The sequence below is a fragment of the Phyllostomus hastatus genome, unplaced genomic scaffold (assembly GCF_019186645.2).
Source record: "Phyllostomus hastatus isolate PE091 unplaced genomic scaffold, TTU_PhHast_1.1 phas_contig_1, whole genome shotgun sequence".
NCBI lineage: Eukaryota > Metazoa > Chordata > Mammalia > Chiroptera > Phyllostomidae > Phyllostomus > Phyllostomus hastatus.
In genome coordinates, this window is record NW_025333498.1 from 22114198 (window position 1) to 22130670 (window position 16473).

General features: G+C 39.7%; 1 protein-coding gene across 1 annotated transcript in view; it reads left to right on the forward strand.

Moving 5' to 3' along the window:
- The window catches only part of STK39 (serine/threonine kinase 39), a 277365-nt gene extending 262063 nt beyond the window's left edge, over positions 1–15302 (forward strand). Inside the window, exons 17-18 of the mRNA XM_045830811.1 lie at positions 148–212; positions 13753–15302. Of these exons, the coding sequence (XP_045686767.1) occupies positions 148–212; positions 13753–13827 (140 nt within the window). The 3' untranslated portion in view covers positions 13828–15302. The remainder of the gene's footprint in view (positions 1–147; positions 213–13752) is intronic.
- Positions 15303–16473: the final 1171 nt, after the last annotated feature.

Here is a 16473-nt window from a genome sequence, read left to right on the forward strand (position 1 = left end):
TCATTTATATGGATTTCATAATGTAGGTAAAACAAAGTGATTTTGCAGCTAATTGTATCATTAGTCAAATTTTCTGAATCATTGATGTGGAAATCCATTGTTATTGGAAATAATTTGGACACTTTTCTCCATGTTTGTATTTTACAGTGGCTGCTAATTTACAGAAGATTGTAGATGATCCCAAAGCTTTAAAAACCTTGACATTTAAGTTGGTAAGTGGAAAGTTATAGAAATAAGGTAAATATTTTGCCAGGTGGTGTCTTCAAGGAATAATGGAGTTCCATACCCTGCTCTGTAATTTTGTTGCTGTTGTTGCTCTCATTGGGGATCCATTGTTGCATTCATCATCTGCCTGTGTAACATTTGGGAACACTTCCTGATCATTACCAGAGACGTCCTCTTCCATCAGTGTGGCTTGTTCTCTTCCCATTGCACCTTTAATGGAGTGTGGCCCCTCGCGTGATCTTGAACACTCTTCCATTTTGCTTCCAGTTTGTGTGGCAACTTGACCATATCAAACAAAATTCAATTGAATTCCAAGAAACACTCTCTTGTTTTTGTTTTTGTTTTGTTTTTTTCAGGATTAAAACATTTACTATTTGGATGATGTATTTCATAGTTTGCAGTAATTTGTTTTTAAAGAGTGTTTATTTTTTTCAATCACAGTTGGCATCCAGTGTTCTATTAGTTTCAGGTGTACAACGTAGTGATTGGACAACAATACGTGTTGTACCCAGCAAAGTGTTGGCTATGTAGACATTAAATTGCTTGCAGCATTCTGACTGGCCCTTGATACAATTAATTTATCATTTTTTTCAATGAGTCCCTTAATGTACTATTGGCTAAAACTTTTACTAAATCATTCTTTGAGTGAGAGCTCAGTGGTTCTACCTTTTAAAAGTTGAGGCTGTTTTTTTGAGAAATGGTTTAGGTGACTGGACACGACTGTGGGACAGCTCACTGACGGCCAGCGAACAAAGACGGCGGCTAAGTCTGCATGCCAGAGCACGGTAACTGCTCCTCACAGAGGGCAGGCATGCCAGCAGCTGTTCTGCACGGGTTGATTTTTAATTTAATAACTGGGTGGCCGCAGAGATGCGGAATGTCGAGTGTTCTGGGGTCCTCGTGAAACCGAGAGATGGTGATCATGGCCGGAAACGGAGAGAAGTCCAGATAGTCAAGTGTGACTATTTCTTGAGAGTTGTGACAAACATCACATTAAGTGACTCATTTTTAAACCACAAATTAATCTTAGCAAGGGCCAGTCAGAGTGCTGCAAGCAATTTAAGGTCTAGATGACCAACACTTTGCTTTGTACAAGATGTACTGATGATCTGTCTTTTATTTCTTGTGAAAATTTCATGGAAAAGGTGTGTGGCCAAAAATGCTGAAAGATTATTAGTTACAGTAAATGTTAACCTAGTGCTGATTAACTTTCTGGGTCTTGCTTCTCATCTGATTTCAGGTAGGTAGGCTATGTGGAAAAACACAAAGATTTGCACAGGATTTATTTCAAGAAATTTGTTTTGATAATTAAAAAAATAACATTTTATTCAGACATAGAGTGATAAACTGACATTGAAATTTCACCTTCTTGCTTAGGACTCTTCTGTCACCTCTTCTCTTTCTAATTCACTTCTGTCTTTGTAAACATGTTTCATTTTTTATGAAAATATATCGAGAAAATGATGCCTTATGCCAGCTTTCAAGCAATATTGTTTTTTTATTCACTTTTATACCCTCAGAAAGAAGTTATACAACATCAAGAACATTTTCCTGTAACCCTGACCCTCCCCTACTACTAAAGGTTTTATAACAATGGCTCCTTAAATACTGTCCGTAAACTGAAGAGTAACGTGCGGCTGCCCCTCATCTCCTACTCGCACCAGTGTTTTACTTCCTGGATTCTCTCGCTCGATTCTGGCCTCCTCTCTTCATCCCCATGCCCAGCACCCTGGTGATCCTCTTACCTTCCGAAACTGATCTTCCTGCCTGCAGTTCCCCAGCCTCCAGCTCAGTTCACCACACTGTGGCTACAGCCAGAGTGATTCTGCAATTTCCAAGTACTTTAGTGGTTCTCCACCAACCTCTTCTAAAACTCAAACCCCTGAATGTGGCTAAGGAGGCCCTCCCTGAGCAGACCTCTCGTTAGGTCTCCTGCTTTACCTTTCTTATTTTGCCTCCTCCTCCCCCCATTCATTCTCCATCTCCCCTTGTTCTCTTCAGTTTTCATCTCTTGACCCTTTGCATGTACTTTTCTCTCTCAGTAAAACATCCTTCTTTCCTACTTCTCCAGGCCTCTTAGTCTCACCAGTGCCTAGACGTGCTCCCATGTTCTGCCTAATTTTCACTTTCTCTGATTTCCACTCCTGGCTTAGTGCTCCTATCATCTCCCCTGCTAGGATTATACTACATTGAAGGTGTATAAAGCCTTACTTGTAACTCTGGTAAGTCTAGAGAGTTCAAGTAGGCAGAGATTTCTGTCTTGGATCCTCCCAGTGCGTAGCCCAGTGGCCTAATAATAATTAGAATATATCAGAATAATACAAATCTCATTTAGAAAAACTCCAGCCTAATTTTCATAGGACACTAACATCTTGATAAAACCGGAGATTCAAATTTAGTTGCCTTCATTCATCAAACTGGTTATTTTGTTGAAGAATGAAAGATCAAAGTATTTCATCAGCATTTTTCCTCATAAGCCACTGCTACTTGTAGCCCTTATCTCTCTCAGCAGTTTGTTGTTTTAATCTCAGCTTTTTTTGGCTTTCTAAAGGGGAACGTTAGGGGCCTGAAATTTGTCTAAAGAACTGTAGTATCTTGGTACTGTGGTCTTTATTTTACTAGACAGTGGTTTCACTCCAGGATAACAAGAACACTTTAAAAAATTACCAGTGCCTGGGTCCTGCACCAGATATCCTAAATTAATTGCTCTTGGTGACGCTAGGGCTTTGGGAATTTTGAAAACACCCCCGGTGCATCAACCTGAGAAGCATTCCATGAGTGGCTTCTTCTCCAACTCCTTCCTCTGCCCACTCGTGCTACTGTTAGAAGTGTTTGGCTCAAGTTTGAAAAGGTGTCACTTCTTATCATGCCCATCTGTTTATATAAGAAAAACAGTGGCACAAGGTGAAAGGATACTGGTTACATAAAGAAGTGCATTTTTTTCTCTGCCCAATCATTAGCTTTAGAGATATTTACATGTATTCAACAGGTGAGTGAAGTATGATTTCCGTGGTTGACACGGCCTGGGACAGACAGATCAGCACACTGTTTAAATCACTTCTGACAAAGTGGTTCAGGCATAGAGGATATTTCTGCTCATGTATAGAGTGCTTCGGGTTTGACATATCTATACTGTTTTGTTGTTGTGTGTCTTAAGAAAGGCTTCATAAATATTTTTAAGTCATTTTTTAATTTGCTACCTTGCAATTTTGTAAAGCAAATGAGTCTTTCTGCTTCCATGTGGAATCTTTGAAATTGCATTAGTGAAAATCTGAAGGTATTTCATTTGCTCTTGAAGATAGAATACAAATAGTGAGTACATGTAATTAATATCCAATTGGTACATATTTACATGAGCATTACAGATTTTAGCTACTGAAGGTGAATAATGTGCATGGCAGATAGTAAATTCAGAAGCATTTGGTCATTTACAAGGAAAGGGCTTTCACCTTTGGCGCAGTTGGAGGCTGCATGAGCAAGGGCACATTTCCCTAAAAACATAAAGCTGGGACACGGTCAGTTCAGGAAGGTCCGTGGAGCAGCAGTCTGCTTCTTGTTCCAGGTCTAGGATGGTGATTCTCCACATGTGGTCCCAAGACTGTCAGTGTCAGCTTCGCCTAGAAACTTGCCACAAATGTGAATTCTAGGGCCTGGCTCGGGCCTGAGCAGTCAGCATCTCTGGGGATGGGGCTCAGGAATCTGTGTTTTAATGAGCCCTCCAGGGGATTCTGACACAGTCTCAAGTTTGAGAACTGTTGCTTTAAAGGAAGCCTGGAAGTTCACTAGGGTAGAACAGTGGTGCTCAAACTTGACCAAACCTCTGAATCACTTGGGGAGCTCAAAATAGCCCTGTGCCCAGGCCGCATCCCCAGACCAATCACAACCTTGGGGGTGAACATGTCCAGTGGTATGATTTCAAACTCTCCAGGTGGGTCCAAAGTGCACCCAGGTTTGGGGTAAAGGGAGTCCTTGTGGTTGACATTGGAAGATGCAGTTCCTCTGAGGGCAGCAGGCCACACCTGCTGGCCTGGTAGGAGAGGTGACAGGTGGCAATTTTCAGGGATAGAGACACTTGAGTGAAAGCATGCATCTTTATACTGTCCTACTAAGTTCCTGATAACGTATACACTTCCCTTTGAAGCTGAGCTTCACAAAGTGTGGCTCTTGGAATTCTGAGGTTCCTGAGGCCCTTCTTAGGGGATACTGGGTGTGAAAACTCTTTCTAACAGCACAGAGGTGTTACTTGCCTTTTCTATTGTGTTGACATCAGAGGAAAAGCCACTGCGGGTCAAACTGCTGGTGTGGGCACGAGGCGAAGCGGGAACATCAGACTGTACCATGGCCACCATGCCCTTCAAGGCCATGCTCACTCTCTCTCAATCACTGTAAACAATGAAAAATATAAACATAAAAAAACCCAGTTTCATTTAAAAATTTTCCTAATAAGGCGAGAAACATAGATTATTAAATCTCTGCTTGAGGACACTTGTTTTTTATAACCTGTGTGGTGATAGAATGGGAAGCACTTCTTCCGTATTCTAACGCCCAGCGGTTGGGTCCAGGAGAAGCTCTTGTGAGACTGAGTTTTGAGCTGGACTGCCTGTTTCCTTTTTTTTTTTTTTTTTCATGGAATACCCTTTGTACTTGCAAGAATAACTAACAAAATATGATTGTTTAGACAAGGGATATGGCAGACACTTTTTCCAAAATGAACCAAGTAAGCCTGGCAATTCAAGGAAAAACAACTGATAGTATTTATTGTCAATAATAAATGTTAGCTTTTGAGGAAAAAATAGGATTTTGGAAAATTCATATCTGCCACTCTGTATTTGATAGCCACCCCCCACCACCACAGTTAAAGACTTTTCTGATGAGATGGGTGATATTAATGAATATAATTTGTTGACATGGCATAATGACATGTTGATATTGTATAATGAAACACTTCAACATTAGAAAATCTGCCTAACTCAGTAATCACGCATAAGTAAAAGATCCATTTAGACTTCCGTGCAAGACAGCAGAATAGGTAAACCCTGTGCTTGCCTTCCCCCATGAGTTTATCAATATTACAGAACAACCATCATTGAGAACCACATGAAGACTAGTTGAAGAGCTCTATAGCTAAGGATATAAAGAACAAGCTGCAAGAAGACTGGTGGGAGGGGCGGATACAGAACCACACTCACAGTGTGGCGATTACAGATCAGGAGGGATGTCTTGGCTGTGCAGATCTCCCTGAGGAGGAGGGGTGCCAGCCCTGGGCACCAGTGCCAGGGAGAGGGTTCCTCATAACATCTGGCTGTGAAAACCAGTGAAGATTGCATCTGAGTGAGCCAGAGGGCTGCTGGAGTCCCAGCAGTTCCTCTTAAAGAGCCCATACATGGACTTGTTCACTCAAAACTTCACTTGCTCTGGCCTCCAGTGCAGGGACAGCAGCTCAAAAAGCACTAGGGACATATGGGAAGGAAATGAATTGAAGAGCTATAGGGTGAGTGCTGGAGGGGCACTGACCAGGGTAGCTCTATAAGGGGCCAGAAGCACTTGCAGGTGTCATTGCATTGGTCTTTAGTTGGGCCCTTTTTCCCACCATGCTGGCAGGCATGCACCAAATCTGAGCTCTCCATGAACCTCGCTAACACCGTCCTCCTCTGCACCGGTTCTTCCCTAGGACCACACTCCACCCAACTCGTGCGTTAGGTCCAAGACTTCCAGTGGCTTTTCCACATAAGCAGCCTGCTTTGGCTCACACTATGGACTTTCCAAAATACCTCAAAGGTTTACAAATTTCAAATAAGCAGTGACTGGCCTCAGCGTGCACTGTACCTCTTATAATACTAAGCAGATGAAGCTTGGCACAATTGGCACCTGGTCTCAACTTGCATTCTAACTTCCATCAGGCAGCCACAAGCCTGGCATAAGTGGCGGTCAGCATTGGCTTAGAATGTAGCTTCAACTGAATGGCCGCAAGCCTGGCACAAGTGACAGCTGGCTTCAGTCCGCACTGTGATGCCCACCAAAGGGTCCCAAGCTCAGCATCAGTGGCAGCATAGCCTCTCCCAAGCACCTTTAAGCCTAGCACAAACAGCAACCAACTGGGGATCACTGTAGCTCCCACCAGGTGGCCCCAAACCAGGATGAATGGAGGCTGACCTTGGCCTGCACCGGACCACCTCCCAAGAGGCTCCAGAACCAACAAACTGGTTGGCTGACTTCAGATCACACCAGAGCACCACCCAGCCAGCTCCACAAACAAACCCAAAGGGTGGAGCCAGCTGGCACATGCCCCCTGCTCAAGCGACTCCCACTCTGGGGAAAGCCCCTGCACAACAGTTTGTCCACTGTAGTCACAGCCAGCCCTCACAGCCAGTCATCCTGAGGATCAGTACCACCCACTGATGTGCCAGCAACAATCAAGGCTCAATGTCAACAGGTAGGCAGGCAAACAGAACCCACATGAGGGACACTCCTGAAATACTAAGCTCAGGTGAACATGGAGACTGCAACACTGGGCCCACAGTACCCCTACTACACAAGGCCACTGTGCCAAAACTGGAGATGTAGCAGATCTACCTAAAATGTAGAAACAAATACAGCCAAAATGAGGCGACAAATATCCAGAAAAAGAACAAAATGAAATGAAGACAAGCAGTCTACCAAATACAAGGTTCAAAACACTGATTTTAAGGATTCTCAATGAACTTAGGGAAAGAACAGATAAACTCTGTGAGAATTTCAACAGAGATAGAATCCATAAAAGAGAACCAGTCAGAAATGAAAATACAATAACTGAAGTGAAGAATACATTAGATTCGAGGGCATCAACAACAGGTTACATGAAATCAGTGATTTGGAAGACAAGGTAGCAGGAAGCACAGAATTGGAACAGCAAAAATAAGAAAGAACTTTTAAAAATTAGGATAGTTTAAGGGACCCCTGGGACAGCATCAGGTGTAACAACATTTGCATCATAGGGGTACCAGGAGAAGAAAGAGGACAAAGGATTGAAAACCTTTTGAAGAAATGGTGACTGAAAACTTCTATGACTTGGCAAAAGAAATAGACATACATATCCAGGAAGTACAGAGTCCAAAACATGATGAACTCAAGAGGCCCACACCAAGACACATCCTAATTAAAATGCCAAAGTTTAAATAAAAAGAGAGAATCTTAAAAGTAGCAAAAGTTATTACAAGGGGGCTCCCATAACATAATCAGCTGATTATTTTAACAGAAACCTTACAGGCCAGAAAGGGTTGACACACAATGTTCAAAGTGATGAAAAGTAAGGGTCTACAGCCAAGATTACTCTCCCCAGCAAGGCTGTTATTGAGAACCAAAGGAGAGAGAAACTTCTTCCCAGACAAAATAAGGTTAAAGGAGTTCCTCACCACTGAAACAATATTAAAGGGATGTCTCTAAAAAGAAGAGATTAAAACATAGGAATAAAAGAATATGGGAAAGAAAAAATTCTCTCTGATAAAGGCAAACAGTAAAAGCAGGAGAACTAACAACTATAAATCTATTAAAGGTTAAAAGGTGAAAGTGGGCTGATCATCTGTAATTACAACCGTAAATTAAGGGATAAATACAAACACATGCAAAAGAAGTAAAAAATGACAAAACATTGATATGGTGGGGGTGAGTAAAAATTATAGTGATTTTTAGAATGTGTTGAAATTTAAATGACCATCAACCTAAAATAGACTGCCATAATCATAGCTTGGCATAGAGAAACCACATGGTAACCCCAAACCAAAAATCTACAAGAGGTACATAAGAAATAGAAAGAAGGGAATTCAAACAACACTATAGAAAGTAATCAATGAGCAAGAGAATCAGAAAGAAATAGAGAACTATAAAAACAATGAGGAAACAATTAAAATGGCAATAACTGCATGCCTATCAATAAATACTTCAAATGTGAATGGACTAAATGCTCCAATCAAAAGACACAGTGTGATTGAATGGATTGAAAAAAAAAAAAAAAGACCCGTAAATATTCTGCTTACAGGAGATCCACTGAGGTCAAAGACACACAGACTCTAAGTGAGGGGATGGATAAAGATATTCCATGCAAATATAAAAGATAAAAAATGCAGCGGTAGCAATATTTATATCAGACAAAGTAGACTTTAAAAAAAGGGCTGATACAAGAAAGAAGGAAGGACATTCATAATGACAAAGGGATCAGCCCAACGAGAAGATATAATTATCATAAACATCTTTGCACCCCACATAGGAGCACGTAAATATGTAAAGCAAATATTGATGGACATAAAGGGAGATAGACAGTCATATTAGGTAACTTTAATACTCCATTGACATCAATGAATACATCATCCAGATTTAATTGACATTTTTAGAACATTTTCCCCTAAAGCAGCAGAATATATGTTCTTTTCAAGTGAACATGGAACACTTTCCAGAATAGACTGCATGTTAGGCCACAAAACAAGTTTCAATAAATTTTCAAAATTTAAATTATATCATGATTATTCCCTATCACAATGTGTGCAACTAGGAATCAGTCACTATTAGGAAACTGAAAACACACTAACACAGGGAGGCTAAATAACACCCTATCAAACAATGAGTGGGTTAACAGGGACTCTAAGGAAGAAATCAGAAGATATCTTGAGACAAGTGAAAATGAAAACACAATGATCTAAGATCTCTGGGACATAGTCAAAGCAGTTCTAACCGGGGAATTTATAGCAACACAAGCCTACCTGAAGAAATGAGAAAAATCTTCAACAGTCCAACTGTCAGCCCAAAGGAACTAGGAAAAGAGGAACAACACCTAAAGTGAGTAGAAGAAAGGAAATAATAAAGATCGGATCAGAAATAAAAGAAATGGAGTCTAAAAACAATAGAAAAGATCAAGGAAACTAAAACCTCATTCTTGGTAAAGATAAGCAAAATTGATAAACCTTTATTTAGCCACATTCATCAAGACAAAAAGGAGAGGGCTTAAATAAAATCAGAAATGAAAGAGGATTGATATATTCAGAGAATCCTAAAAATTCCACCAAAAAACTGTTAGAACTAATAAATGAATCCAGTCAAGTAGCAGTATACAAAATAAATATTCAGACACTAGTTACATTTTTATACATCAATAACACACTATCAGATATTAAGAAGACAGTCTTTTTGCAATTATGTCAAAAACAACACTTAGGAATAAAAGACCTGTACTCAAAAAATGATGAGACACTGAAGAATGAAATTGAATAAGATAGAAATAAATGGAAAGATACACCATGCTGATGGATAGGAAGAACTGACATCATCAAAATGTCTATACTATTCAAAGAAGTCTACAAATTCAGTGCAAACCATATCGAAATACCAATGACATGTTTTATACAATCAGAACAAATAATATTAAAACTTCTGTAGAACCACAAAATTTCCCAGCTAGCTCAAGCAATCTTATGGAAAAGAAAAAAATTGGGAGATACCCAGATACACTATCTGCTATCAAACTATACTACAAGGCTGTAGTAATCAAAACAGCCTAAAAACAGACACATAGATCAATGGAGCAGAATAGAAAGCTCAAAAATAAACCCATGCCTATATGGTAATTACATATGGTCAATATACAAAGATACAGAAGTGACCTAAGTGTTCATCAATAGAGGATAAACAAGTGGTACATACAGACAATGGGATATTAACTAGCTGTAACAACAGTGAAATCTTGCCATTTGTAACAACATGGTTGGAACTAAAAAGTACTATGCCAAGTGTAGACAGTCAGTCAGAGAAAGACAAATACCATACAATTTTACTTATACAGTGTGTGTAATCTAAAAACAACAAAACAGAAACAAAGTCACAGATACAGAGAACAAAGAACAAATCGATGGCTGCCAGATAGGAGGGGGAGTCACTAAAAAAGATGAAGGGATTAAGTACAAATTGCCAGTTATAAAAATAGTCACAGGGAAGTGATATAGACATTTCACTATTCAATATATTTTAATATTTTTATAGTTATATTTTTATAACTGTGGGATCAGATAGATGCTAGGCTTATTAGGGTGATCACTTTGTATGTTACATAAATGTCTAATCACTATGTTGTGCACCTGAAACTAATATAATACTGTATGTCAACTATAATGGAAAAATTAAAAATAAATTTAAAGATCCACTCAAAGTGCAAAGTCAGCCAATGGATTTCAGTATAGGAGAGTTCAGTGCTTGGTTTCAGATTCCATATTACAACTAAGCTTTAAGAAACTACCACTTGGCCAGTTTGGGTATAGTAACAAACAATATCTACAAGTGTCTAGAAAGGCTATTAAAATATTCTTCCCTTCTTCAACCACATAGTTGTGTGAGGTTGGATTATCTGTATACACTATTCAAGGAAGACAACATCAAGCAGTAGATTGAAGGCAGAAGCAGGTATGGGAATCCAGCCATTTTCTCTTAACCAAGACAGTTGAAAAAGATTTGCAAAATGTAAAGCAATGCCAATCTTCTCAAATACTGTATTTCCTTTTTTTATATAAACTGTAGTTATTCTTCATGAAGATTTTATTTATAGCACGTAACAGGTTTATTTTATGTTTATGGAATTAGTAAATGAACAGTTTAGAAATTTCTCAGTTTTAAATTCTAAGGCAATATAATAAATTTAACCTCCTTTAACATGTTTTGTTTTTAAATATATTTTAAGAATACTTTAAGATTATTAAATTTTTAAATATATAAAATTTTTGTTTCAATTTCTGAGAGAAGTTAGTATGATAAATATAACTAACATAAACATAAGCTTTTGAAGTCCTCAATAATTTTAAATTTTATTTTAATCGTTGTTCAAGTACAGTTTTCTGTCCTTTATTCCTATCCCAACCCACCCACCCCTCTGCCCCCACCTCCCTCCCATTTCCACCCCCCTAGTTTTTGTCCATGTGTCCTTTATATTTGTTCCTGCAAACCTTTCCCATTCTCCCCTGAAATTCTCTCCCCTCTCCCCTCTGGTCACTGTCAGCCTGTTCTCTATTTCAGTGTCTTTGGCTATATATTGTTTTTTTGTTTGATTGTTTAGGTTCCTGTTAAAGGTGAGATCATATGGTATTTGTCTTAATTTTCTTTAAAGATTTTATTTATTCATTTTTAGAGAAGGAGAGAAATATCGAAGTGTGGTTGCCTCTCATGTGCCCCATACTGGGGACCCAGTATGCCTGCACATGCCTGCAACCCAGGCATGTGTCCCAACTGGGAATCAAACTGGTGGCCCTTTGGTTTGCAGTCCATTTTCAATATACTGAGCTACACCAGCCAGAGCTATTTGTCTTAATTTTTAAGGCAGTAAAAGGATCCTAAGACCAAAAAGTTTGAAAAATTTAGCTTTGAGGGTCTCTGCTTCATTTTCTCTACATTTCAGAATCATTTGCATATTGTCCCCATTAGTGTTTTGCAAGCCTCAGTGAGAGGGACAAGGACTCAGCTTAGGTTGGAGAGAATGATCAAGGTAGAGCGCAGAGGAAGGGCTGAGTGCCTTGAATCAGAGCCAAACACCCTGGCCTGTGCCTCTTTGTCAGGGAACAACTTCATGGTGTAGCTGCAGAAGGCGCTGGGGACTCCCTGAAGACTCCCTGTGTGATGTGCCTACAATAACTACTGGTTTGATCACCCACTCTCATGGTAAATTCTCACTTCCATTACTCTTCACAAAAAGGATTTAGTGTGTTTCTTTTATTTCTATTTGATTTAACTACTACTAGATATTTTACTTTTCTTTCTAATGATTAAAACCTCCTGTTATCCACATTACCAGATTCTTCATTTAGCTTTCAAATGCACTGATATGCTTCTCACTTGCCAGTCTGACATTTTTGTCACCAGCAGCAGTGATTTGTCCTCAGATGTTTGTCAGTTTCCTATTAATGACACAGACTGTCTCTGCCCCCATCCAGTGGGTTGAGTAAGTGCATTGTTCACAGTAGCAAAGCAGGAAAGAAGGGAAGGTTAAGTAAGGGAGGCTGATAAAGAAATAGTGACAGTAGAATGAGAACATTGGTAGCGAAGGTGACTATTGCAGTATCAGCATGAAAAACACCCACCAGAAAATCTCAGCTGAAAGCCTTCTGTGCCTATAATACTTTGTTAAAAATGGTAAGGAAAGGAGTATTTCTGGTCGCCCCTGGCAATGCAAACAATGAAAATTGTACTTCACTGAATATTTTCTCTGTCAACTGAAACTAGAAAAATCATTGGTTAAGAACAAAGTAAATTTTTTTTAATGCTAAATAATGTTCCCCTTGAGGCTACTTATTTTCTTATATAAGCACAACTACTCACACTGAATGTTATCTTAAAGGTAATTATTTTAAAATATTCAAGTTCTGTGTTTTAATTAGCTGCTTATTTTAAAGGAAAGTGTGGGGGCTGCCAAAGGCTGAGTCTATGTACTGATTTGTGGAGCAACGCTAAACTAAGCAGGCTCATTGAGAGGTTTGGAAAGGGCCCCTCCCGTCTTACCCCCCACCCCCACCAACACAGGAAACTAATTATTTTGGCAATAATTTAGCAAGAATAAGGCCAAGAAAAGGTTTGTATGATCCTTTGGTAATTAGTTGTCCATTCTCAGTCATTCATCAGATTTTTTCTCTCTATTTGTGGTACTTACATAGTGACCAATTCTGACTTGTGTACTGGGGAGATCTAGTAGAGAGAGAGAGAGGGAGAGAGAGAGAGAGAGAGAGAGAGAGAGAGAGAGAGAGAGAGAGAGAGAGAGAGAGAGAGAGAGAGAGTGTGTGTGTGTGTGTGTGTGTGTGTGTGTGTGTGTGTGTGTGTAAAGGGGAAGTGAGAAGGAAACTAGAAATCGCTTATGAACTATGACCAGTGAGGGGTTTCATGGGCAATGCCTTATTTCAGTTCCTTTTGATTTTGAAGAAAAGTAATAAAGTATTTGAGACACTATAATTTGAGCCAATTATTGCAAATAAAATTCTGTTTTGGAGAAAATAAAATTCCTCACTGGTGTTTAAGGAAATCATCTAGGAAGGACTGTTTCATTACTTGGTGGCTGCTCTTTTCTCCTGGCCAGTTTTACAGAGGAGATCACTGTGGTAAAAACCGAATTACCCTCTGAGTAACTTGTTAGCTCTCTTCTGCTCATTTTCATAATATTTTAAAAAGTATTATTTAGGAGATCTAATTTGAAAGTGTATTTAAAAATCACTTTAGTTGTTAAAAATGTGTACGTTGTTGCTTGGCAGTCACACGGTTCATTGGCAGCTCCAAAGCCGAGGACCTGGGCACAGTGGTGCTTCAGTGCATGGCGAATCCCTTTCCCCGTTTTCTGTATTTCATAGCACAATGGCCAGAGTTCTTACAGCATTTGGCACCCAGTAATCATTTATGAATCACTTGATTCTCCTGGAAGAACGGAGAACATGTGGACCCATAGTAAATATGCTATCACATGAACAAGTCTGTAAACACCAGCAGCGACAAACCAGCACTCAAGGTTTTCGGGTTTTGTTTTTTTCCCATTTGCAGGCTTCTGGCTGTGATGGATCTGAGATTCCTGATGAGGTGAAGCTGATTGGGTTTGCCCAATTGAGTGTCAGCTGATATACATCCCTCGACGGGCCCTGATCTGTCATGCCTCCCCTCACCACACTTCCCCTCAGCCTTCCCTTCCCCACACCCTCCCACCCACTCACTCTCAGTTCCCAGCAAAATCGGAAGATTGTGAAGAGGCCAGCTTTGATAGAATGGATAAAAAAGAATTTTTTAAAACTTAACACTCCGAATTCTGCTTTCTTCTCTAGCAATCCACAGTATAAGAACAAGCAAATGCCACAGCTGCACGATTGTTGCTAATTTTTCCAAAAGCTGTTTAATATTCTTAGCAAATAATTTGGATATCCCTTAAGTGAAAAGAATCTGAAATACACTCAGGTGGTCCTATTTATTGGCAACAAAAGGAATTTTTCTATCAGAAGCTATTTCTTCTTTCATTGTTGTTCTTTCTGTTATACTTTAACTGTATATCTGACAATGCTGCCTCTTTTATGTTGTATTTAGAAATTAATATACTTATAAAATTAAGATTTATTAGCCAAACTTGAATTCTAGTTTTAAAACTGACTGTGAATTTTATTTTTCATATATTTATGCATTACACACCTTAGCTATGAGAAGAAAAGTTTTTGATTATATGCTTCTTGCAGTATCTCTTGTTATTTAAACAAAAAGTTTCAGGTCTATCTTTGGAGTATTTATAACTTCTGATTTTTGAAATGACTGAATTAAGAACTAGGATGCTTATTCTTTTGGTTTGTTTGCCTAAAAACCCGTCCACAACCTGATTGTCTCTTGGGAGAGGGAGGTGCCTTGCAAACTTTCATATCAAGAATGTGCCTGAGGCTGCTTTACCCTGAAATGGTCTCAGATTTAAAACTTCCTCTCCATAAAGTGGCATCTGTAAGTTTTGCTTCATTGGAACACTTAGAATGCTATATAAAATGTTGCCATTCTATTAGATTGCTAATTATGTACCCATCTCTGATTTGACTTCTCCTTAAATGATAGAATTTATTATCCCAAAGGTAATAACCTTGAACATACCGGAATCTGAGTTTCACTTGAAATTCTGCAGAATACTCAGAAGGATGGGGGGTGGAAACACAGAAAGGGTTTCATGGATTGACTAAAAGGTTGAATGCTGTTCAGTTTCAAAAATAAATATCAGTACTGTCAATTCAAGGACCCCTCTGCTTAACTATAAATTATGGAATAGTAAACCTTAGGATTTTCAAAATTGGAATATAAACTTTCAGGGAGGCGGGCTCCCAGGATGGTACCATTTGCTCTTTCCTTGCTAACCCTAGATTTGGCAGCTCTTTAATGTCCTTTAAAAAGCAAATATATATTACTAAGGAAAACAAAGTTATTTATAATTGCCTTGTCATACTTGTTAAGGTGTTCTAGAGCCATTTGCATACAATTTAATGTAATATCATTCCATTCTATTGTTTACACAATGATTACTCAAAGATGACTGCAAAGGTAAAAGGAAAATAAAAGTGTATTGCACAAAGAAATTGTGTCGCATTGTTTTGTTCCTCCTTTAGATCTGATCTGCATTGCTACAGTGATGTTTCAGCACTTTCCTGAAAATGCCTAACTAGAGAAAAGTGTTCTGGAGGAAAAATAAGGCATCCATCCAGTCACAGAGAATCAGATTTGACAAATAATGTCATGCTGACAGTCTTTGAATTAAAACCATAGGGCTAAAGACACAGACAAAGCGATTCTGCATGAAGAAGAACTGAGGGGTGACCAAATTGTTTCCGCACAAGTCTGCGCAACAATGAGAGAGAGAGAAAGAGATAGATAGCACATAGGATTGATTGGGTATGAGAGATGGAGACACAGTATTGTGGGAACCCCACTCCCCCACTGACCTACAGTAGGGAGGGATCACTGAGGAGCCTGTGCACAGACTCTCACACCGTAGGACAGAGCAAAAAGTGGTTTAAAGGGCACCTGAACAACATGAGAAAGAAATTCATTTACTAACAAAAAGGCACCTGCCAAACAGGAGGGAACTGAGGGAGCTCTCCCCATTGTCAGAGGCACTAAGAGTGCTGTTTGTTGCACTACCCCTCCACCTCAGTTGGGCAGGATCATACTCCAGGTCTCTAACCAGCTGGCCAGTGCTATTGCACTGTACGTCAGGCCAATTCATTAGCTCACGGCACACAACCGCTTCAGCTACACATCTAGGCCCCGGCACAGCTTGCTCCCAGGGCCCAAGTCTGTTCCAAATACAGCTCCAACCATCCAGCCATGGCAACCCTGGCACAGCTTGCACCTGGTACTCCCCGTGTCCTGTTTCTGCTTCACCACAGGCCCTGGCATGACTTGCCTCTGGGATTTCCTGTGGCCAAAACTCACTCCAGGTCCATCTACAACCTGCTTGCCAAGGAAGCCCCAGTTTGCCTTTCTCCATGGGTCTTCCTGCACCCCATACCCATTTCAGCTCCAACCCCACAGCTCGCTGGCCAAAGATACGTAGCACACCCAGACTACCAGGGAAAGCTACATAAGCCCACTCATTCAAGACCTAGAGAGGCTGCTGTTTCCATTAATTTTAGAAACAGAGAGACTGTCAAAATGGGGAGAGAGAAATATTTTCCAAATGAAACACAAGGACAAAACCTCAGGGAAACTCTAATGAAACAGAAGCAAGCAATCTTCCAGGTAGAGTTC